We start from the raw sequence: 23909 nt of genomic DNA on the forward strand, positions 1-23909 counted from the left end.
GTGGGTAGAGAAGGGGGTGTGGAGCTCCATTTGCACTCTCGTGGCAGGCCTAACACCCCACACCCCACAACCCTTTGGCCTAACATCATCCACACAAACCAGCTAAAAGCCAATCATGGCTGCCTTGCCTGGCTCACCCTACAGAGCTCAGATTCCAGCCCCAAAAGGTGCCTAGGCCTTGAGTTTAGAGAAAAGCTCCTGCAGCAGCGGGGTGGGTGGAAAGGAGAGATGGGGCTGACTCCAGCTGCCTCTTTAGCAGCAAGGACTAAGGGAGGGGTGCAGGGCAGGCGAGGCCTCCTGCCTGAGCCTAGGGATGCTTCCTCTGGCAGAGCCAGGCCTGTCTGACTCAGAGGGTGGGGTGACCCAGGCAGCTCTCACCGCCCAGGGCACCCCTGGGGACCTGTTGGGCCAGTTTTCCCATACTTGCCACACTGGCATTTAATTTTTAATTCCTCATATGCATCACCCTGGCGATGGCTTGATTCAGACTGGGGAGGGCGAGAGAGAACCCCAGAAAATACAACCTTGCTGCCACTCACTGTTCTATGGACCCAGCTCTCAGACGCAGAGGGACAGGCCGGGCGCGGTGGCTCACGCCCGTAATCCCAGAACTTTGGCAGGCCAAGGTGGGCAGATCATGAGGTCAGGAGATCGAGAGACCATCCTGGCTAACACAGTGAAAACCTGTCTCTACTAAAAATACAAAAAATTAGCCAGGCATGGTGGCAGACGCCTGTAGTCTCAGCTACTCGGGAGGCTGAGGCAGGAGAATGGCTTGAACCCAGGAGGCGGAGCTTGCAGTGAGCCGAGATCTCACCACTGCACTCCAGCCTGGGTGACAGAGACAGACTCCATCTCAAACAAAAAAAAAAAAACAACGAAGAAGAAGAAAGGAGAAGGAGAAGAAGGAGAAGAAGGAGAAGAAGAAGAAAAGAAGAAAGAAGAAGGAGGAGAAGGAGGAGGAGGAGAAGGAGAAGGAGAGGAAGAGGAAGAGAAGAAGAAGGAGAAAGAAAGAAGAAGAAGAAAGAGGAAGAAGAAGAAGAAACAGAGGGACAGGCTCCGGCTTGCTCTCTGGGCCCAGTCTTCCCTCAGAAGGAGGGAGAAAGGATCACCCCTCACTCAGCCAGGCCTCCGATGTTGTACCCGGGACCAGCCTGGGGAGAAGGCCTGGCTCCTATCCCTGCTTCTATTGAGCCCAGTGGCCTGGACAGGGCCCTCCCCTCCCCAGGCCTCAGTATTCTCATCTTGACAACTGCTGTAGTCCTACCCCCTCTGAAGTTTGGTGGCTCAAATCCAGCTCCTCACGGCTCCCCAAGCTGGAAGGTGGGGTTGCGCCAGTAGCTGGAAAACCTCCCTTTCCAGAGGCGGAAGCAGAGCTCAAGGAGAGGTCCATGTGTCATTAGGGTCTGGCTTCTCCGGTGGCCCTCCAGGGAGCTGACCACACCATCTACCCTTCCGTTAGGAAGTCATTTTAACACAGAAAGTCGTGGCTGGGGAGACCCTTGAGGACTATGCAGTGTGACCCCCACTGTTGGGTGAGGAGCCAGAGGCCCAGGGAGAGGAAGGGACTGGCCTGCAGCCACCCCGCATCCCAGCAGCAGAGCTGGGACTGGTGTCAGCTGCTGGAGTATTAGCCCCTGGTCCCATCCCAGCCACTGAGGGATCCCAAGGTCCTTTTCCTAGCTGGCCTTTGGCTGCTGGATGCCTGATAAACACTTCGTAATTCCCAGCACCCACAGCACACAGAGCGAGGGAGCTCTGGGGAAGGGGGCAGAAGCGCCTGTTGCTGCCTTGTGTCCTTCTCTCTAGCTCTGTCCCCTGGCAGGCTCCTGTAGGGCACTGACAAGGAGGGTAGGCTCAGAAGATGGCCCAGGCCTGGAGAGAGCTCACAGGCCCTCGAGGGGCCTGTCACCTGACTTCTTGGGCACTGCTACCTCGTACCTCCCCTACCCACTGGGCGGCCTGGCCTGGGAGGTGCCTCTGAATGTGGGAAGGGAGGACAGGGAGGGGTGGAGGCCTGGCCAGCTGGGACAGTGTCAGGCAGGGCTAGGCACCGGCCCAGCTCCCCACCCACCCTGACTTGGTGGGGCTGGGGGACGGGGTGTGTGCGTGTGCATGTGTGTGTGAGCCCACACCCACACAGAGCTTGTCCTCCCTCTTCTCCCCATCCTCCTGGCCTTCTGCCCCTGCTGAAAGAAAGCAAAGGACCTGGCTAGGGCCTACAGGAGAGGAGTCAGAAGCTCAGACAGGAGAGAATTAAGCCGCCAGCCGGATTCCCCTCCACCCGGGAGCAAGCGACGAATGACGTGGAAGCTGCCCTATCTTGTGACCTGAGTGAGGAGCACAGAAGAGTCCCTGTGATGTGGGCCACTGGGCCAAGGGTTCCTAATCTAAAGGCATATCATGGGTGGGCTTCAGTCCCCTGCTGAAATTGTAAGCAAAACTAGATGTATGTGGCTCACAGCCTCATCATGGCGTCAAAAGCATCTATGAGCCAAAAGTGGCAAGATGCCTGGTGCCCAGCAGGCCCAGGCTGCTGGACAGGGATTCAGAGAGGCAGGCAAGGGAGGTGGAAGTGGTTTTGCCGCCTGGTCCTGGAAGGAGAAGGAAAAAGCTTCTATGTAGCAGGTGGAGGGAGAGTAGAACGGTCTGAATAGAACTTGGACCCTGGAGCCTGGCTTCAGGGATTCCAGTCGCGGCTCTGCCACTTAGCCACAATACCTTAAGCAAGTTACTCCACCCTGTACCTCAGTTTCTCTGCCTGTAACATGGGGATTAATGACAGCACCTTGCTCGGAGGGTGGCTTTGTTAACACACATGGTCCACGTGGAATGGTGCCTGGCACACAGTGAGTGCTCAGCATACGGTGGCCACGATCACAGGCCGTGCCACTGAATGGGGTTGGCAAGTGGCTCCATCTGCCTTTCCCCGGTTAGCCAGCACCTAGGGAACGAGTGAACTTCCCCTTCCTGGTTCAGTTCCTGCCTCTGTAAAATGAGGCCCCTTTCAGCCGTCAGTTCACCATGTGTCCATTTTTTCACCCTCACCAGTGAGGGGGCGTGAGTTTTTAGGGAGAAGCCCCCATTTCCTGGGACTGGTTCTGAGGCTTGCCCAAAAGAACTGCTCCCAGGAAGCATTTCCCCAGGACAGCCTGGAACTCAGGCCTGACCAGCCAGCCCAGCCCACTCCAGGGGCCCCAGAGCCTTTGGCCAGGTCTGCCTGGGGTCTATGCAGCCCCTGAGTCATGTTCTGCCCAGACCAGATCCAAACCAGAGCCAGAGAGGGCTGGAAGGTGAGGATTTGCTCTGGTCTTTGAGGGGCCCATACCAGATAGCTGGGGGGAGATAAGGATGCCCACCAATCAGAACGAACTCAGCTGGGCCCACATTAACTCTTTAGTTGCTGCTTTTGGGGGTGGTCCAGATCTAGGCGAGGGGCAGGACAGCAGGAGCCACTCCAGGGGCAACATCCGTTTCTACTGTGTAGAGAAGTATTTCTGTTTTGTTTTTTGTTTTTTGTTTTTTTTTTGAGATGAAGTCTCTCTCTGTCGTCCAGGCTGGAGTGCAGTGGTGCGATCTTGGCTCACTGTACCCTCCGCCTCCAGGTTCAAGCGATTCTCCTGCCTCAGCCTCCTGAGTAGCTGGGATTACAGGTGTGTGCCACCACACTCGGCTAATTTTTGTATTTTTAGTAGAGACGGGGTTTCACCATGTTGGCCAGGCTGGTCTTGAACTCCTGACCTCGTGATCCACCCACCTTGGCCCCCAAAGTGCTGGGATTACAGGCATGAGCCACCACACCTGGCTGTATTTCAGTATTTTATTTGTTTTTTTTTTTATTCCCATTTTACAGATGAATGTTTTAGTATTTTACCGACTGGTAGAGGTGTGTCAACTCTGGGCCCACACTGCTATGAATCTGGGTATGTGTGTTGAGGGTAAGTGATAGGAGAGAATCTAATTAACCTCCCAATATAGAGTATTTCAGGCTGGGCGCAGTAGCTCACGCCTGTAATCCCAGCACTTTGGGAGGCTGAGGTTTGTGGATCACCTGAGGTCAGGAGTTCGAGACCAGCCTGGCCAACATGGTGAAACCCTGTCTCTACTAAAAATACAAAAAATTTGCCGGGCATGGTGGTGGGCGCCTGTAATCCCAGCTACTTGGGAGGCTGAGGCAGGAGAATCACTTGAACCCAGGAGGTGGAGGTTGCAGGGAGCCGAGATCACGCCATTGTACCACTCCAGCCTGGGCAACAAGAATGAAACTCAGTCTGCAAAAAAAAAAAAAAAAAAAGAATATTTCAAACGATTTTATCTGCATTTATGGTTGCAATCACTTCTATCAGAGTTTTATGCATTCTCTGGAAACCAAGTTAGGGGCTGACTCATTTGTTTTTTTTCTTTAAGACAGGGTCTCACTCTGTCACCCAGGCTAAAGTGCAGTAGTGCAATCATAGCTAACTGCAGCCTCAACCTCCTGAGCTCAAGCAATCCTCCTGCCTCAGCCTCCCAAGTAGCTGGGACTATAGGCACACACCACCACACCTCACTACTTTTTAAATTTTTTGTAGAGATGGGGTTGGGCTATATCGCCCAGGCTAGTCTTGAACTCCTGGCCTCAAGTGATCCTCCCACCACGGCCTCCCAAAGTGCTAGGATTCCAAGCTGACTTATTTGATTTATACCTTGTTGTTGGTGGTGTTGCACTTTCTATATTTATCTATAATATCCACGAATTGCTTTTATAAGCAGAAAATTAATTATTTAAAGTTGTATTCCCAGAGATCTGTGTGCTCAGCCCTCCACAGAGAGGACTTAGAGATGCACCAAGGAGAATGTAAGACTGCCTCTGTCCCATCTAGAATCTTAGGTCTGATTGTTGAAGTTGGACATAGCAGAAAAAAACCGGTGATGGGGAGAGGAAGGTGGTTGTGCCAGGCAGGCAGTGCTAGGCAGCAGGTATGGGGACCCAGGACCAATGTGTGGGGTGTCATGAAGTCTAACAGGCCCCTGAGAGCTCAGACCAGGGCAAGGGGCCTTTCAGTCCAGGCAATACTAAACCCTCATGGAGGCAAGAGGATGCCGTGACCCCAGTGACAGCACTGTGCCACCCATGACCCAGGTCCGACAGACAGGAGTGAGCCTTAAATCTAGGAGCCTGGCTGTTTAGGCCTGGGCTGTCTAGTACAGCAGCCACTGGCCACAAGCAGCCATTGAGCACTTAAAATATCTCAGTCTGTCAGAAGCGGGATGTGCTATATAAGTAGTACACCAGATTTTTAAGACTTAGCATGAAAAAAAAGAATGTAAAATAGCCCATTAGTATTTTTTATATTGATTAAATGTTGCAATGACACTTTTTTTTTTTTTTTGAGACGGAATCTTGCTCTGTCACCCAGGCTGGAGGGCAGTGGCGCCATCTTGGTTCACTGCAAGCTCCGCCTCCTGGGTTCACGCCATTCTCCTGCCTCAGCCTCCCGAGTAGCTGGGACGACAGGTGCTTGCCACCACACCGGCTATTTTTTTTTTTATATATATTTAGTAGAGACAGGGTTTCACTGTGTTAGCCAGAATGGTCTCGATCTCCTGACCTCGTGATCTGCCCCCCTTGGCCTCCCAAAATGCTGGGATTACAGGCGTGAGCCACTGCACTGGCCACAATGACACTCTTTTGAATATACTGGGTTAAGCAAAATATATTTGTCTCCTGCAGTGGGCAGGGAGCTCCTTGAGAACAGCAAGGCTGGCCCAGTCATCTCTGTATCCGGCACCTAATATAGGGCCTGGCACAAAGCAGACAGTCATCTGTGACTGTGGAAAATGAACCCTGCTTGGCTGAGGGTACCCACTGCTGTATCACTCCTGCACACAAGTTCTCCATAACTTCTCCTTGGGCTTGGCCCTGAACGAGCTGGCATTCCTAATCCTAGACTTCCTACCGTGAGCCTCAGCCATGCCTCCTTCCAGTAGCCCCCTTTCCCGCCGGGTCAGCATCAGGAAGGAAGGGGTGGACAGAGGGTGCAGCTGATGTCCACTCAGGCTAGGGCAGCCTTGGTGTCCCCAGCCAGAGCAGACTCTCCAACCTCAGAGCAGAACCGTACTCACCAGCGGAAGGAAGGTCAGCAGGGGCCGGACTCTTGGCCGAGCTTTCAGCGTGGCTGTTCCTGACTCGCTCACTGTGTTAAACCGATTGTCTCCATAATAGATGCCATCTAGAGAACACAAGTGAGGGGACACCATAAGCTGGAGATCCAAGGCATCCAGCCACCCAAGTTTAATCTGCCCTTCAGCTCCCAGTGAGGAAAGCCAGGGCCTGCGTGTCTCCCAGTGTTGGACTCAGCTAAGCGCCTCTAACATAATCAGATCTTATGGATGAGATGTGCACTAATGGGGCCAGCTGAGGTGGCGCTGGGTGAGGGACTCGGCGTTCCTGGGGCTTTCAGCCCCCTGCAGCCATCTCTCTCCCAATCCATAACCACCACCCTGTACCGTCCTGAGCCTTCTCTCCCACAGCAATGGTCCCTCGTTTTTGGAGCCCAGGAAGCCCGGCTAAGGGCCCAGCTGAAGCTTATCTCAGAGAGGGAGGAAAACAAGCTGGCTTTTCCCTCGAGTGTTTGAATTTCTAATCTGAAACGTGCAGAGCAGATGAGGCCACCTGCCGTCCCCAGTGGCCAATATCCCATCATCTGCACTCCCTAACTCAAGATTTCCCTGACCACCAAACCGCAGATGGTTATGTACATGGCTTGCTTTAATGCACCCTTGAGGGCAGAGCAGAAAAAACGGGACAGTAGGGTCAGTGTGACCTGGTTAAAAAATCCCAGCTCTGCCACTGACTGCCCATGTGGCTTAACCTCTCTGGGCCTCAGTTTTTCCCATCCGTACGGTGGGAGTGATGATAGTGCCGTATAGCACTGTTGTGAGGAGTGAGTGTGGCCAGGGCATAGTAAGTGCTCAGCAAACATGGTTGCTTCCCCTGTAGGAAGATGATATGAAGGACCTTCCTCTTCCTCCAGTTACTGAGTCTGTGCTCCATGCTGCTCTATGGCAGTGGGAGGATGTGAGGGGCCACTCACATCACATCACATCCCTTTCTCAACTCCCTCATGACCCTTGATACACACTGACAAGAAATTCACACTCCCTTGGCAGGGATCGCTGTGGCCCTCCTGCTATGTGGCTCATGAGCAAAGAGGGCTTTCTTCCATTTAACGAAGTGTGGAGGACTTTCCTCGATAGCCAAAGAGGAGAGAAGAAAGGTTAGAATCCCAGTTAGCCAGAAGTCTACTAACCGGGACATTGAGCTAATCATGATTACTTTTCTCCTTGTACATGACTTTAGGAGAAAATTGCAAGAAAGCCAAATGATTTATTCAAGAGACTGGGCTTGTCAGGAAGATCCTGGGATTAGACTACATCCATCCCAAATCCCCACACCGATAGCCGCAGCACCCCATGTGAGCATCTGGGCTTTGGATGTGACAGGGAGGCTCCTGGGAGCGCCCCAGCAGCTGGAGGTGGTGTCCTCCATGTGCTGCCCTCCCAAGGCAGGAAGCTGGCTGGGACACTCAAGCTTCTCCATGTCTCAAAAGGGGCCCGAACGTCGGGTTCTCCGTGTGCTCCGCACTTCCCTGGAAACTCCAGTTCCCAGCACTGCCCTGCCCCATGCACTCTGGGCAAATATGATTTTCCAGTCCCAGTTGCCAGGCTCCATGCCTGAGGCTGCAGACCAAGATCAGACAGGGCATGGGGGAGGGGAGCTGTAAGATCTGACCCAATGGGAAACAACAAAAGTAGCTCACACCCAACAGCCACCACGAAAGCCCCCAATTCCCTCACTTCCGAGAGTCTGCGTGTTGACACTAGGATCTCCTGGGGCATTCTCTAGAGAGTGCTGTGTGGATGCCAAGGCCCTAGACCTGACGTGATGTGGCTACCTGGACCCTTAACAGGACTGGGGTGGGGCGGGGATTGCCGCAGGGACTGCATGAGAGCCACGCTCCTAGGCAAGGCCCTAATCATTTCATCTCTGCACCGATGTTGGGATCTAGGGAGCCTCCTTCCTACAGTTGTTATTGTCATATTAATGGCTACTCTTATTGGATGCCTAGGAGCTTTAGAAGTGTTATACCTGAGCAACTTGGCAAGCATGATAACTGTAATAGTAATAATAATAAAAGGTAAAAACTTACTGAGCATCTTTTTTTTTATCTTTATTTTTTTTGAGATGGAGTCTTTTTTTTTGGTTATATAGATGAGAGGTTTCTATGTTACCCAGGCTGGCCTTGAAAGCCTTGTCTCGCCTCTTTATGTGCCAGGACAACAGGTCTGAGCCATTGTGGATCCCTGTGCTCTGTCGTTCAGGCTGGAGTACAGTGGCATGATCTCGGCTCAGTGCAACCTGTGCTTCCCAGGTTCAAGCAATTCTCCTGCCTCAGCCTCCGAAGTAGTTAGGATTACAGGTGTGCACCACCACGCCCAGCTAATTTTTGTATTTTTAGTAGAGAGGGGGTTTCACCATGTTGGCCAGGCCTGTCTCAAACTCCTGAACTCAGGTGATCTACCCACCTTGGCCTCCCAAAGTGCTGGGATTACAGGTGTGTGCCACCACACCCAGCTAATTTTTGTATTTTTAGTAGAGATGGTGTTTCACCATGTTGGCCAGGCTGATCTCAAACTGCTGAACTCAGGTGATCTACACACCTCAGCATCCCAAAGTGCTGGGATTACAGGTGTGCACCACACGCCCAGCCTACTGAGCACCTTTAATGGTCTGGGCACTGTTCCGAGCATCTTACACATTATTAATTCATTTAATTCTCAAAACAGCCCCATGCAAATTGGTAGTCATTATCCCCGTTTTACAGATGAGGAAACTGAGGCACAAGGAGGTCAAATAACTTGCCCAAAGCCTCACAGTAAGTGTTGAAGCTAGGGTCTTCCTAAAGGGCCTGACTTCTAAACCACCATACACACACCCCTAAAGGGAAGAGCCATAATCCCACCATGTACGGGGGTGAGGAAGGCTCGGCTCGGCTCTGGCCAGCTTGTTCGAAGCCTGCTGGTCAGGATGGAGTCGGATCTGAACTGTGGCCGTCTGACCCCCAAGCAGGCGCTCTAACTGCCTCACAGATCCCATGACTCAGCCCTGACTCTGAGCCATTGTTGTTTTGCTTGCTTTGTGGTTGTTTTAAGCAGTGAAATCCTTTCTAAGAACATAATTGTTCTCTGTAAAACATGTAAAAGGGTAGTGGCTGTAGTTGAGGCCGGGTTGGAAGGCCCAGGTGGCTCCTCTCCCTACCGGGCACCTCTGGAAAATCGGATTTGATTTCCCAGTCTGAAGAGGAGTGGGTAGGGGTCAGAGAGGGAAACGTGATACGGGAGCAGAGGTGGGGTGATGCGCTGTGAGAGGGGCTCGGCTGCCATGGCTGGCTTTGAAGATGGAAGGAGGCTACTGGCCAAGGACTGTGGGCTGCCTCTAGCAGCCAGAACAGGCAAGGAAACAGACTCTCCTGGAGCCTCCAGAGGAACAAAGTCTTGCCAACACCTTAACTGAGCCCACAGAGACCTGTGTCAGAGTTCTGACATGCAGAATTGTAAGATAGTAAATTTGTTATCAAAATAAAAAAAGGGGCTGGGTGCGGGGCCTAACACCTGTAATCCCAGCACTTTGGGAGGCCGAGGTGGGCGGATCACAAGGTCAGGAGATCGAGACCATCCTGGCTAACATGGTGAAACCCCGTCTCTACTAAAAATACAAAAAAATTTGCTGAGTGTAGTGGCACACACCTGTAGTCCCAGCTACTCAGGAGGCTGAGGCAGGAGAATCACTTGAACCAGGGAGGCGGAGGTTGCAGTGAGCCGAGACTGCGCCACTGCACTTCAGCCTGGGGGACAGAGTAAGACTTTGTCTCAAAAAATAATAATAATAAAATAAGAAAAGGAGGTGTGGGGCCGGGCGCGGTGGCTCACACCTATAATCCCAGCACTTTGGGAGGCCGAGGTGGGTGGATCATGAAGTCAGGAGTTCAAGACCAGCCTGGCCAATATGGTGAAACCCTGTCTCTACTAAAAATACAAAAATTAGCCGGATGTGGTGGTGGGCACCTGTAATCCCACCTACTCAGAATACTCAGGAGGCTGAGGCAGGAGAACCGCTTAAACCCGGGAAGCAGAGGTTGTAGTGAGCTGAGATTGTGCCAGTACACTCCAGCCTGGGTGACAGAGTGAGACTCTATCTCAAAAAAAAAAAAAAGAAAAGAAAAGAAAAGGAGGTGTGGCTGCAATCAGGCCAACTCTCTGGGCCCCTCAGACCTGGCCCAGCTCCTGCTTGGTGGAGGCACAGCATGAGGTGAGGTGCGTGTGTCTATCTCCATCAGCTAGATCCTCAAAGCATTCAAAGTCAGAACTGGGGTCTTCCCAGCCTCAAGGTCAAGGCCCAAAACTAAACAAAGACAACAGAGCTCAACCTTGGGGAATTTCCTATTGGAAGTGATGAACTTTGCTCAGATCACAGGTCAGGGATGCTGAGGCCTTCCTGAGAAGCAGCTCCCTCCTCAGTCGAGGAGCTAAAGGAGGGCTAGGAACATCCTGGTGTCCCTTGAGGAAGGAGGGGCGAGGAGGAGGTGAAGGGGGTGCCTGGAGAGGAGGCTGGATGATTTGCTCTCAGAACAAGTCTGCAATGAGAAAGAGGGGCACAGCCCCGTGTCTCATCCACTCTGAAACTTGCAAACTCCCTTGGTGTCTGGCTTTTTCTGGAAAGGTCCTTCGGGATCTCAGAGGTTTTATGCTTGCCACATGCACGGACCACAGAGGCAGCATTGGAACATCCAGGTGGGATTCAGAAAGCTAGAAAAGGAAGGGAGATGCCCCTGGACCCAGGAGTTTCCAGAGAAAGAGAGTCCTGGGGCAATTCCAGCAGCCAGGAAGCCTTGTGAGACCCCAGCAGCAGGTTCTGAGCAAGGCCTGAGCCCCAGATGGACCACAGTCCTGTCAAGATACAAACTTCTGACAAACTCACATGCAAATAATGCAGTGATAAAATAGGGGTAAATCCAGGTCTGCCTCCATTGACCCAAACCTGATCTTTAAATGAACCAAATTTCCCCCCAAATGGAATCCTATTTATGACAAGATTATGCATAGGATTACTTTAGAGTTTCTCCCTAACAATTTCTCCCTCATAGAAGGATGGGAAATGAAGGTAGGGCTTTGCTTTCATTTACACTCCCTCAAGGATTTGAGTTGACATAAATATTAATACCATCTAACATCCAAAAACCTGTTCCAAAAACAATTCCTGGTGCCAAGCAGGAGACTTCACCCCAGATTTCAACCTGGGTACAGGCAGCTCCCCTCCTGCCCCTTCTCCCTCAGGAGAACCTGGCTCTGCCATGGGCCGGAGGGCAGCAGAGTTGTGGCTGAGGGTGCCTGGGCTTTGAGGAGACCATGGCTGAGGTTCTGCCCTGGCCGGAAACACCCAGTAGTCGGACAGCTCCTGGCTGGGACGGGAGGCAGGACCTTATGGGGTCAAGGCTATGGGTTTAGAGCCGAGCTGAACTTGGGTTCCAGTTCTGGCTCCAACACTTAACTGTGGGATCCTGGGAGCCTCATTGGTCTCTCTGAGGCTGTCTCTTTATCTTTGTACATGTGAACAGTGGTCCCTGCTGGGCAGGCTGATGTGAGGTTGAGTGAGAGAAAGTGTGCAAAAGTCATCAGCACAGTGCCTAGCAGATATTTATGCTCAATAATTGGGAGGGTTGGCTGGGAGTGGTGGCTCACGTCTGTAATCTCTGCACTTTGGGAGGCTGAGGCAGGAGGATTACTTGAGGTCAGGAGCTCAAGATCAGCCTGGTGGCCGGGCACAGTAGCTCACGCCTGTAATCCCAGCACTTTGGGAGGCCAAGGCGGGTGGATCACCTGAGGTCAAGAGTTCAAGACCAGCCTGGCCAACACGGTGAAACCCCGTCTCCACTAAAAGTACAAAAATTAGTTGGGCGTGGTGGTGGGTGCCTATAACCCCAGCTACTCGAGAGGCTGAGGCAGGAGAATTGCTTGAACCGGGGAGGCAGAGGTTGCAGTGAGCCAAGATTGAGCCATTGCACTCCAGCCTGGGTGACAAGAGCGAAACTCCATTTCAAAAAAAAAAAAAAAAAGACCAGCCTGGCCAACATGGTGAAACCCCATCTCTACTAAAAATACAAAAATTAGCCAGGCATGGTGGTGGGCGCCTGTAATCCCAGCTACTCAGGATACTCGGGAGGCTGAGGCAGGAGAATCACTTGAACCTGGGAGGCAGAAGTCGTAGTGAGCTGAGATTGTGCCACTGCACTCCAGCCTGGGCAACAGAGTGAGACTCCGTCTCAAAAAAATAATAATGATAATTGGGAGGGCTGGTTATTGTTGTGATCGTCATTTTCTCTCTGCTCCACCTTACTTCCCTCCACCAAGAGTTTGGGCTGTGAGCTTGAGCTGGGCTGTGTCACTTGCAAATCATGGTGACACCTGTCCCCATTGGGGAGAGCCACCGGGAGACAGGCGGCCCTTTGGGCCCTTTGCTTTCTTGTTCGGGTTCACTCTGAGTCCTGATGCCTGGGGCTGAATAGCCCTCTTTGCAGCAACCCAGAGTGGGAGAGGCTGGATCAAGGTTGCCAAGCAGGGGTCAAACATGGCCCCTGACTTGCACTGCCTTACGCATGGCAGGGCACGTGGCTCCCTGCCTCTCCCCAACAGGCAGACCTTGCTCTCTCAGCCTGGGCTGGGGTACGTGTTAAATGTGGCGGGTGGGCCAGCTCCGGGCGAGCTGAGAGCTAGGTACACGCTGCCACAGGACGCCCAGCCCTTCTTTCCTCCCTTGCTCCCCGAGTAGAGGAGCCTCACTGAGTCTTCTGCATTTCTTTGCTCACAGAGTTCAGGGTTGGAAGGAATGTTCTTCCTCCCTCAGCCCCAAAGCTGCTCATGGATCTCCATGGAAGCTGAGGTCAGAAAGATTCTGGGACAGTTATTTAGTTCTTTCCCCACATTCTAGCTAGGTCCAAACTAGAGAGAAAATTAATTTGATTAATTAAATACTTAAATGTCTAACATCTATTAAGCCTGTGTTATGAGCAAGGCACTATTCTAAGCCCTCATCACCCATGGGGGAAGTACCCTTATTATTCCCAATTTGCAGGTGAGGAAACTGAGGCTCAGAGAGGTTAAGTCCCTTGCCCAAGTTCCCACAGCTGGTGAGTCAAAGGGGCCGGGATTCCAGCCCAGGCAACATGACTCTAGACTCTGATTCCCTCATGTCATAGCCAGCACGGCAGGGAAGGAATGTAGGGATTCAGCGTCTCTCCCCTCCATCTCTTGTTTTTCCTGAATGAGACTTGAAAGTTGGTAAGGCCTAATGGGTGCAGCACACCAGCATGGCACATGTATACATATGTAACTAACCTGCACATTGTGCACATGTACCCTAAAACTTAAAGTATAATAATAATAAAAGTAACAAAAAAAATAAAAACTTACCTGTAAGCCATCCAAAAAAAAGAAAGTTGGTAAGGCCTGGAGTGGAGGAAATGGACCTAGGAATCATATCTGGATTCACATCCATATAATACCTGAGGACACTGAACACTTTGTCGGGCTGTTTCCCCACCTGTAAAATGAGGATGATACTTTTCCGGAAGCCTCCCAAAATCAGGAGAGGGAAGGAAGCTAGCCGGAATGAGAGGAGGGCTGGGGCCCCAAATTGCCAGGAGCCCCTAAATGACTTCAGGAGCACTGGCTACAGATCTAATTGGATTCCTGGGGCTTAGGAGGATTCGGGCCTTAGCTTGGGGAGTTTTTGCCTTGACTAAGAGTAACCCAGAATCCCAAAACAGACCTCTTTCTACTTCTCCCTCACCGTAGATATAGAATGGGGGTGACAGTGAAGCTGGACAGTGAAGTATGAAGTGTGGTATCCAATCATCGGCCACTAGGGGAGCCCCTGCCTTTCAGGGAAGCAGCGGGGGTGGCCCCATGTGAATGTAACTCACAAATGGCGTTAATGAGGCCTTTCCTTGCTAATTAGCAAGTCCACAGGACAGGAGCCTAAAAAGGCCAGTCTTTCCCAGCAAGTCCCAGCAGGCCTGACCTGAGGACCAGAGAGAGGCCTTTGTCCAAGGGCAGAGGGGAGGCTGAAGATTCGACTGGGGTGGAGGGGAGGAGGGGCAGGGAGCCACAAAGTAGAGGAGGACGGAACAGAAATGGAGGAGTCTTGGGCGCCGCCCCCCCAACCCTGCAGGTGGGACTAAGGGGGAGGAGCAGAGTGAACAGGGCCCTCGGCTTCCAAGCTAGGACTCGCCACTCAGTGTGCAGACCCCAGAACTTGTGAGAAATGCTGACTCTCCCTTCATCCCGAAACTACCGAAACAAATGTAATCTTAACAAGATTCCAGATGACTGGGTGCACTTTGATGTTTGAGCTACCCCAGACTGGAATGGCTGAGTCATTTCACCTATCTGAGCCTTCCTTCTCAGTCTGTTTCCTCAATTGAGAAGACATACAAAGCTTTTAGTCCAGAGCCTGGTGATAATAATTACATTACTGTCATTACTCTATTGGCTAGGAGAGAAGGGGCACCTTGTAGCTGGTCTGTAGGGGTCAAGGGCAGGCCTGGCTTTCTGGAGTTGAACTAGAGTGACAAAAGAAGCTTATATAATGGGGCAGCGGAGGGTGTATATGTGTGCACTGGACTGCGGGCAAACCACAGCACAACTCCAGGGAACAGGAGTAAACAAAAGTTGGTAGGCTGGTGCCAGCCTGGCCCTGGGTGGAAATATATGCTCAGCTCCTGACTCCCGGGGTAGGAGGTGGGAGTTTCCCGCTCTTTAGCCGGGCCTGAAACAAAGGGTCAGGAGACCCAGGGAACAGGAACACCAGAACCTGCAGCCACACCAGAGGGCACTAGGGTCCTCCTGATAAGGAGCCGGTGACATTCTTTCCATATTTATGAGAACCTACCATGTGCCCTGCAGGGAATCCTAAAGGGAAAGAGAATAACCTTGCTTCATGTGGGGAAGGAAATACCAGGATTCTCATATCTTCCTGCACAAAACAATTCCCCTGGAGCTGGTTAAAAACCCAGAGCCCAAAGGCTGGGTGCGGTGGCTCATGCCTGTAAATCCCAGCACTTTGGGAGGTCGAGGCAGGGGCGGGGGCAGGGCGGGGCGGGGGAGGTGGATCACGAGGTCAGGAGATCGAGACCATCCTGGCCAACATGGTGAAACCCCGTCTCTACTAAAAATACAAAAATAGCAATGTGTGGTGGCACAGGCCGGGGAAGCTGAGGCAGCAGAATTGCTTGAACCCGGGAGGTAGAAGGTTGCAGTGAGCTGAGATCATGCCACTGCACTCCAGCCTGGCAACAGATCGAGACTCTGTCTCAAAAAACCCCCAGAGCCCAGACCCTAGCCCAGAGATTCTGACTTCCTGTGCCTGAGGTGGGACCCTAGGAATCTGAAATTAATTAAATTAATTTTTTTGGGTGGGGGAGGACAGGATCTTGCTCTGTTACCCAGGCTGGAGTGCAGTGGTGCCATCATAGCTGACTGCAGCCTCTATCTCCCAGGCTCAAGCAATCCTCCTGCCTTGGCTTCCCAAAGTGCTGGGGTTGTTTTTGTTTTTGTTTTTTGTTTTGAAACAGGGTCTCGCTCTGCCACCAAGGCTGGAGTGCAGTGGCGCAATCTTGGCTTTCTGCAACCTCTGCCTCCTGAACTCGAGCAGTCCTCCCGCCTCAGCCTCCTGAGTAGCTGCAGCTACAGGTGCATGCCACCAAGCTGGCAAATTTTTGTATTTTTAGTAGAGACAACAGGATCTTGCCATGTTGCCCAGGCTGCTCTCAAACTCCCGAGCTCACATGATCCACCTGCCTCAGTCTCCCAAAGCACTGGGATTACAGGCGTGAGCCACCGCCCAGCCCAGAATCTGCATTTCAAATAAATGTCTGAGGTAGCTGTGAGCTGTCCCATTTAGAGGAACGGGGTAGGAAGGAGAGTCCTCTAGCAAACAAGGGTGTCCCATTGCTGGTGGCGGGTGCAGCGGTGGTAGATAAATAATCTTGGCTCAGTTAATCCAAGATGCAAGGGAGGAGTCCTGAGTGACTGGCAGCTTTGTCTCCAGTAACAGCCCAGTCCTTTATCTTGGGATTTGCGAAGATCCACATCTCTGCTTTCTCATGCATTTAAACACACACACACACACACACACACACACACACACACAATCGTGTGGCCTTGCTTGGGCTGGGAGAGGGCAGAAGACTTTGTTAGGATTGCAAATGCATTCAGTGAAGCCCTCCTAATTGCTGGAATACATATTAGAGAAATTCTGTAAAGAAAAATTTTTTGCTCGTCACCACTCTCACATGACTGTTTGCATTTACCCGCTGTACCCAGCCTACCCTTGTGCAAACAGATTTTTACATGGCTGCAACCACAGAGCAAACAGTTGATTACTCCTTAATTCCCTTACACATCCCTACATTGATTTTCCTCCCTTCCATTCCACCGCCTGTTCTCTAAGGGCTGGATATCGCCAGCATCTCACCCCAGACTCGAGGGGAATGTCACAGACTCAGGGGCCCTATGGAACTCTAATCCCACTCTCTCTGAGACTTCAAAATAGTCTTTTCATGGCTCAGTTTCCTCTGTTCTACAGCAGTGTTAGGAAGAGGAGGTGAAGCAGGCAGGGGCAGGAAGTGCTCCATGCTGGGAATGATCCAGCAATAATAAATCATGCCTTAGAGGAGGGGCCAGTAAACTTTTTCTGTACAGGGCCAGATAGTAATTATGTTAGCCTTTGCAGGCCATAAGGTCTCTTTTGTAGCTACTCAACTCTAGCCATAGACCATATGTAAATGGGGGGCATAGTTGGTTATGTTCTAATAAAACTTTATTCCTCAAAGCAGGCCATGGGCCAGAATGGAGCCAGGACTGTAGTTTGCCAATCCTTGCTTTAGAGCAAGCTTGTCCAACCCATGGCCCAACACAAATTAGTGAACTTTCTTAAAATATTATGAGGGTTTTTTTTTTTTTGCATTTTTTTTGTTTTGTTTTTTAGCTCATCAGCTATTGTTAGTGTCAGTGTATTTTATGTGTGGCCCAAGACAATTCTTCTTCCAATGTGACCCAGGGAAGCCAAAAGATTGGACACCCTGTTTAGAGCTTTTTGTTTTAAGGCTCTTCAAAGCACTACCATAAATACCGCTTCAGGCAGTTACCCTGCAGGCAGCCTGGACACTATCCCCTTTAACAGAAGAAAAAATTGAGGCCCAGAGAGTGCTTAGCCCCATGTACTGACAGAGACAGGATGCCAAGGCAGGGCTGCACCTGCATCCCATCACAGAATCCCCAACACTGGTCCCTCCTCTCCCTAACTCCAAGCAGAGCAGGGAGGACTTCTGCCATGCCCAGTGGCACCCCAGGGAACACCCCGGAAACACTGAGGTGCTGTTCTGCTGGGTGCATGATGTTTTCCACGGCTCCTTGTGCAGGCAAGACCAAGCTGAGTCAGCTGGAGGCCCAGCCCTGCCTTGAGGAACGGGAGGAGCTGTCCTTTGGGCTCCAGCTCTGCCCAGGCTGATGAGGGCAGCAGCTGGCTGGAGGTGACAGGGCACCAGGCCCTCTTCCCTCACCAGAGGTGCTGATGCCCACTAGCAGCCTGCACAGCCTAGGTAAAATGCAGAAGTGGCTGAGAGGCATGGCTGAGGTCTCCCCTTGAGGGAGGAAGGGTGTGTGTGTGCGTGTGTGTGTGTGTGTGTGGTATTTTCCAGGCAGATGCCCCTCAAGTAAAATTGGATCTCCTTCCTCTGCAGAGTTAATTCAGCAGCAAACCTGCTAAGAGTATGATCTCTGGAGTCTGACTGCCTGGATTCAAATACTGGTTCTGCCTCACAAGGGAGATTTTGGAGGTCATCGAAATGTTCTAAAACCAGATGGTGGTGATAGTGGCACAACTCTGTGTAAATGGTCTACTAAAAATCATTGAATTGTGGACTTAGAAAAATGCTGCCTCCAGCATTGAAAGCTGTATGATCTTGGGCATATTACTTAACCTCCCTGTGCCTCAGTCTCCTCATCTGCCAAACAGGAATGATAATAATAGTGCCTGACTCTAGATGAGATTTCAATGAATCAGTAACACAAAGATTTTAGAATGCCATCTTGCACCTAAGAAGGGATTAATAAATGGTCTTTCCTTGGTGCCTCCGTTGAGAGGGAAAGAAGTGTCCTGGCTCACAGGCACTTGCCCGCACACCTGTGTCTGGGAGTGCCTACACCATGCCTCCACTTGCCCTGCTCCTCCTGGTCTTTGCTTCTACTGTTTGTTTTGCCAGGAATGCCCTCTCCTGTCAGCTCGAATGCTAGTTCCACTCAGAGGTCATCTCTCTTCTCTGCTTTTATGCTTAATAACCGTTTATAGCAAAGGCTCAGAAAGGGCTAAATGGCATATGGTTAGTTCTGTTCACCCCTTGATCTGATATCTTTGTGCCAGGAAGAGGCGACACTTTGTCCGTCCCGTTCCTATCCATGGTGCCTTGTGTCCTGGCTGTGGCAACCTGCATGCTGAACTGAGTCCAACAGCAGGCACCAAGGCTATGACATCCACTGTGGGTCCCAGCACAGTGGCTATAAAGATCAGTGAAGATAATATGGCGAGAATGAAGGCAGGCAAGCTAAAGCAGTGACGGGTGACCTTCCTTGGGCCCAGAAGCCCCCTGCCCCCCCAACCTGGGCGTTCCAGAGCCACATGTCATACACAAGAAATGGATTTCTGTCTCCAGCCGCTGGCTTCCCCTAGTTATAGAGAATACAAATTGCAAAACGATGCAATGATAAGATGACCCACAGCCAGAGCCTGGGGATGAGCCAAGGCGGTGCTTTTAGAGGCCTGCAGAGACACACCAGTCTGATTCCAGGGTCAGCGGCAGCTGGCAGTCAGGGAGAGAGTTCCTTGGCCTCCACTGTCCCATTTCTGGCTCCTCAGTCTTAGCCCAGAGACAGCCCAGGTCCCAGGTTGACCTGGCAGGAGCCTGTGGCCCCAATAAGTGACTTGGTGTCACAAACAGGCTGGTAACCTGGTAGCAGCTGCGCCTGTTGTTTTTTCCTGGGCCTCACCTAGCCAGAGCCAAGTTTGTGAGCACCCAGATAGCAGGCCCCTCTCTGCCACGTGGGCTTGGGAAACAGGGAGTGCAAAGGGTGAGGGAGGAGTTCTTAGCCCCTTAGCCCCCAGTTCTTCAGGAACACTTTTGCTTCAGCCAGAATGGGGGTGTAGCGGTGGGGGTCAGGGGAGATATCGCAAACCTCCGGAAGCCTTTCCGCTAACAGTAACACAAGCATAGGATTCGCCAAGAGGGGGAATGAAACACCTCCGAAGAAGGCCTGGGGTCAGAGGTGGGGGCGGCAAAGTTCTCCCACCTCCCGGTGGTGGAGGGGGGGGTCCCCTCGTTCCCCTCGTTCCCCACACCTCTCTCACCGCACAGCCCTTCCCAGACACCCCGGTGCGGTGCCTCCTCCCCTGCCCGGCGGCTGCTCTCGGCCAGTCCGCAGGTTCCAACGTGTCCCTCCCCTCCGCGCCTCCAGGAGACAGCACCGCCGGCCCTGCCCCAGCGCCCTCCGTCCCCGCCCCACCGCCCTCCGTCCCCGGAGTACTCACCGAAGCCCCCGGTCCCCTCCTCCGGGGCCTCCTGGGTGAAGATCCAGGGCGGGTTGGTGGCGTAGAGGGAGGTGCTGGGGGTCGTGGTGTGCTTCTTCCCGAAGAGTTTGCTGAAGGTGCCCTGCACCGTCTGGTTCTTTTTCATGCTGCCGCAGCCCGCGCGGGCGCCAGGGAAGGACCTTCCCTCCCTCGCCCTGCCCTGCCCCGGACTGAACTCAGCACGGTCTCCCCAGGGGACTCTACCAGGCCATGTCCCCCGCCGTCCTCCCCGCCCGCGCACCGGGCAACAGGTGCTGCGGGCGCCGCCGCTTGCCGGGAAATGCGAGCTACCTGCCCAGGTAAAAGGCAGCCGCTCGGCCGGGCCCCGCCCCGCCGCCGCCCAACTCCCCAGGCCGCATTCCTTCCCGCCTCCTTCTACAACAGGCCATTGTTGGCACGGCCCGGTGGGCTGGGGACCTCGCCCGGCCCACGCCCAGCCTGGGAGACGGGCCACCCCCTCCCCCCAGGTTCCTCCCTGCACGCCTCCTTCACCCCACTTCCCTCTAGTCCGGGGAAGGAGGCGGGTGAATTCCCAGCCTCTCAAGGCGATTCGTGACCAGGTCAGTATGGGTACATCGGGGACAGCTCTAGTGTCCAACACGAGGGACATGGATGGCCAAAGCGAGCACGCCACGGCATCCTATAGCCCCTCAAATATGTGGGGCGTGAGGCTTCGGGGAGCATCAGGAAGTGCCTGTAAGAGAAAAGTAAGCTGGGAAAAGCAAGAAAATGACAAACTAGTATACCAATCTGATGACGAGGGTGGAAAAACATCCTCATTGACAGGGCTCCGAAGAGAATGTGGGATGACGAAATCTTGGCATTCTGTGTCTGTACATCACATTGTTTTTCTTTTTCTTTTCTTTTCTTTTTTTTTTTTTTCCTTTGGACGGAGCCTCGCTCTGTTGCCCAGGCTGGAGTGCAGTGGTGCCATCTCGGCTCACCGAAACCTCCCGGTCTCGGATTCAAGCGATTCTCCTGCCTCAGCCTCCCGAGTAGCTGGGATTACAGGCACGCACCACCACGCCCGGCTAATTTTTGTATTTTTAGTAGAGACAGGTTTTCACCATGTTAGCCAGGCTGGTCTGGAACTCCTGACCTCGTGATCCGCCGGCTTCGGCCTCCCAAAATGCTGGGATTACAGGCGTCGGCCACCGCGCCTGGCCCACATTCTTTTTTTTCCTGTGAAGTTAAGTGAATATAATTTTTGAAAACCTGAAGTGGGTAGAGCCCACTTAGGGTTGGGTTCACTCTCCAGGGAGACAAACAGTGGTACTTTAAGGCACTTAGGGTAACATCCTAGCCAAGCCAGGGGTGGCTATCCATGGGGGAAATTTCCTCCGATGAGGATGGGGAGAGCCTGCGTGAAGATGCTGAGAGCAGAGGTGCAGGCCAAGTGGGTGGAGTTTGATGTTTTCTGGGCAGCAGGGGGCATAGGCTGGTGCAAGTTGCCATTTCTGCTGAGCTTCCTGGGGACAGGGCCCACTGCCACATTTCCCCTCAGTTTCCCCCAGATCTTACACCAAAGGCGTTTTCCCTCAACTTTTCATTCTGAAACATTTCAAACCTTCAAAGAACTTAAAAGAATTGTACAATGACCACCTGTGTACCCTTCTCCCTGGATTCACCAATTGTTAACTCATTGCTAAATTCGTCCCTCTCTCTCTCTCTCTTTCTCTCTCTCTCTCTCTGTCTCTCCCGGATTCTTTTCCTTTTCATTTTGCTGAAGCTTGGAAGTTGTAGATACCGTGGCCCATTTCTTAGCCTCCCCCAGTACTTCAGCATCGATGTCTAAGAGTAGGAACATTCTCCTACATGGCCACAATACAACTGTCACACTCAGGAGATCTAACATTGCCAGGCACGGTGGCTCACACCTGTAATCCTAGCACGTTGGGAGGCCAAGGCAGGTGGATCACTTGAGGTCAGGAGTTTGAGACCAGCCTGGCCAACATGGTGAAACTCTGTCTCTACCAAAAATATAAAAAAAATCAGCTGGGCGTGGAAGTGTGTACCTGTAATCCCAGCTACTAGGGAGGCTGAGGCAGAAGAATCGCTTGAACCCGGGAGGCAGAGGTTGCAGTGAGCCAAGATCATGCCATTGCACTCCAGCCTGGGCAACAAGAGTGAAACTCCGTCTCAAAAAAATTAAAAAACAGGCCAGGTGCGGTGGCTCACGCCTGTAATCCCAGCACTTTGGGAGGCCGAGGCAGGCAGATCATGAGGTCAGGAGATCGAGACCATCCTGGCTAACACGGTGAAACCCCGTCTCTACTAAAAATACAAAATATTAGCTGGGCGTGGTGGCGGGCGCCTGTAGTCCCAGCTACTCGGGAGGCTGAGGCAGGAGAATGGTGTGAACCTGGGAGGCGGAGCTTGCAGTGAGCCAAGATCGTGGAGGGACTCCACTACACTCCAGCCTGGGCGACAGAGCAAGACTCCGTCTCAAAAAAATAAAAAAATAAAAAAATAAATAAAATAATAATAAAACAAAACAAAACAAAAAAAAGAATTTCACAATTATCCCCTCAAATGTCATTTTAGTTTTTTTGTTCCTTTTTTTTTTTTCAAGACAGAGTCTTGCTCTGTCGCCGAGGCTGGAGTGCTGTGATGCAATCTTGGCTCACTGCCACCTCCGCCTCCCGGGCTCAAACGATTCTCCTGCCTCAGCCTCCCAAGTAGCTGGGACTACAGGTACCCGCCACAATACCCAGCTAATTTTCATATTTTTAGTAGAGATGGGGTTTCGCCATGTTGGCCAGGCTGGTCTCGAACTCCTGACCTCAAGTGATCCACCCACCTCAGCCTCGCAAAATGCCGGAATTACAGGCGTGAGCCACCTTGCCAGCCAAGTGGCTCCATTTGTTTGCAACTTCTACTATATAACTATTATTATTATTATATATATATATTTTTTAGATGGAGTCTTTCTCTGTCACCCAGGCTGGAGTGCAGTGGCGCAATCTCGGCTCACTGCAACCTCCACTTCCCAGATTCAAGTGATTCTTCTGTCTAAGCCTCCCGAGTAGCTGGGATTACAGGTGCCCACCACCATGCCCGGCTAATTTTTGTATTTTTAGTAGAGACGGGGTTTTACCATGTTGGTCATTCTGGTCTTGAACTCCGGACCTCAGGTGATCCACCGGCCTTGGCTTCCCAAAATGCTGGGATTACAGGCATGAGCCACCGCACCCAGCCTATAACTAATATTCTTGAGAGCCACTGTGTGCCACACGCTGGGCTGTGAAAGAGCCAGAAAAATTAAAGACATGGTTCTTGAGTCCAGGTTGCTGTATAGTCTGTGGAGACAGGCAGCGACCTGTGGAGAGCTGGGCAGTGGGGAGGTAACTGAAAGGAAGGAAATGAAGGGGGGAAGGTGCAGAGCAATCTGGGGGCTGCAGGATCTGGGGAGGGTAGGCAGGAGGCCTCTTCAGGGGCTGAGGATGGGGGAGCTCGGAATTATCCAGTGGGTGGGAGGTCACAGCAAGGTTGGCCAAGGTGTGGAAGGCTTAAAAAGGCCACCTGGGTGGCCGGGCACGGTGGCTCACGCCTATAATGCCAACACTTTGGGAGGCCAAGGCGGGCAGATCACGAGGTCAGGAGTTCGAGACCAGCCTGGCCAACATAGTGAAACCCCATCTCTACTAAAAATACAAAAAAATTAGCCATGCGTGGCCGCGGGCGCCTGTAATCCCAAGTAGCTGGGAGGCTGAGGCAGGAGAATTGCTTGATCCTGGGAGGTGGAGGTTGCAGTGAGCCAAGATCGCGCCACTGCACTCCAGCCTGGATGACAGTGCGAGATTTTGTCTCAAAAAAAAAAAAAAAAAAAAAAGGGCCAGGCGCAGTGGCTCACGCCTGTAATCCCAGCACTTTGGGAATCCAAGGCAGGCAGATCACCTAAGGTCAGGAGTTCGAGACAAGCCTGGCAAACATGGTGAAACTCTGTCTCTACTAAAAAATACAAAAATTAGCCGGGTATGGTGGCAGGCGCCTGTAATCCCAGCTACTCGGGATGCTGAGGCAGGAGAATCGCTTGAACCCGGGAGGTAGAAGTTGCAGTGAGCCGAGATCGCGCCATTGCACTCCAGCCTGGAGGACAAGAGTGAGACTTTGTCTCAAAAAAAGAAAAAAAGAAAAAGCCAGCTGGGGCTGGGTGCGGTGGCTCACACCTGTAATCCCAGCACTTTGG

The 23909-nt window shown here is 52.3% G+C and overlaps 1 protein-coding gene across 1 annotated transcript in view; it reads right to left on the reverse strand.

Moving 5' to 3' along the window:
* The window catches only part of C5H6orf132 (chromosome 5 C6orf132 homolog), a 39572-nt gene extending 19123 nt beyond the window's left edge, over positions 1–20449 (reverse strand). Inside the window, exons 1-2 of the mRNA XM_031012242.3 lie at positions 19682–20449; positions 6106–6212 (exon numbers count right to left, since the gene is read on the reverse strand). Coding sequence (XP_030868102.2) covers positions 6106–6212; positions 19682–20330 — 756 coding nt within the window. The 5' untranslated portion in view covers positions 20331–20449. The remainder of the gene's footprint in view (positions 1–6105; positions 6213–19681) is intronic.
* Between the last annotated feature and the right edge of the window lie 3460 nt (positions 20450–23909).

Source organism: Gorilla gorilla, chromosome 5 (genome assembly GCF_029281585.2).
Source record: "Gorilla gorilla gorilla isolate KB3781 chromosome 5, NHGRI_mGorGor1-v2.1_pri, whole genome shotgun sequence".
NCBI classification, from domain to species: Eukaryota; Metazoa; Chordata; class Mammalia; order Primates; family Hominidae; genus Gorilla; species Gorilla gorilla.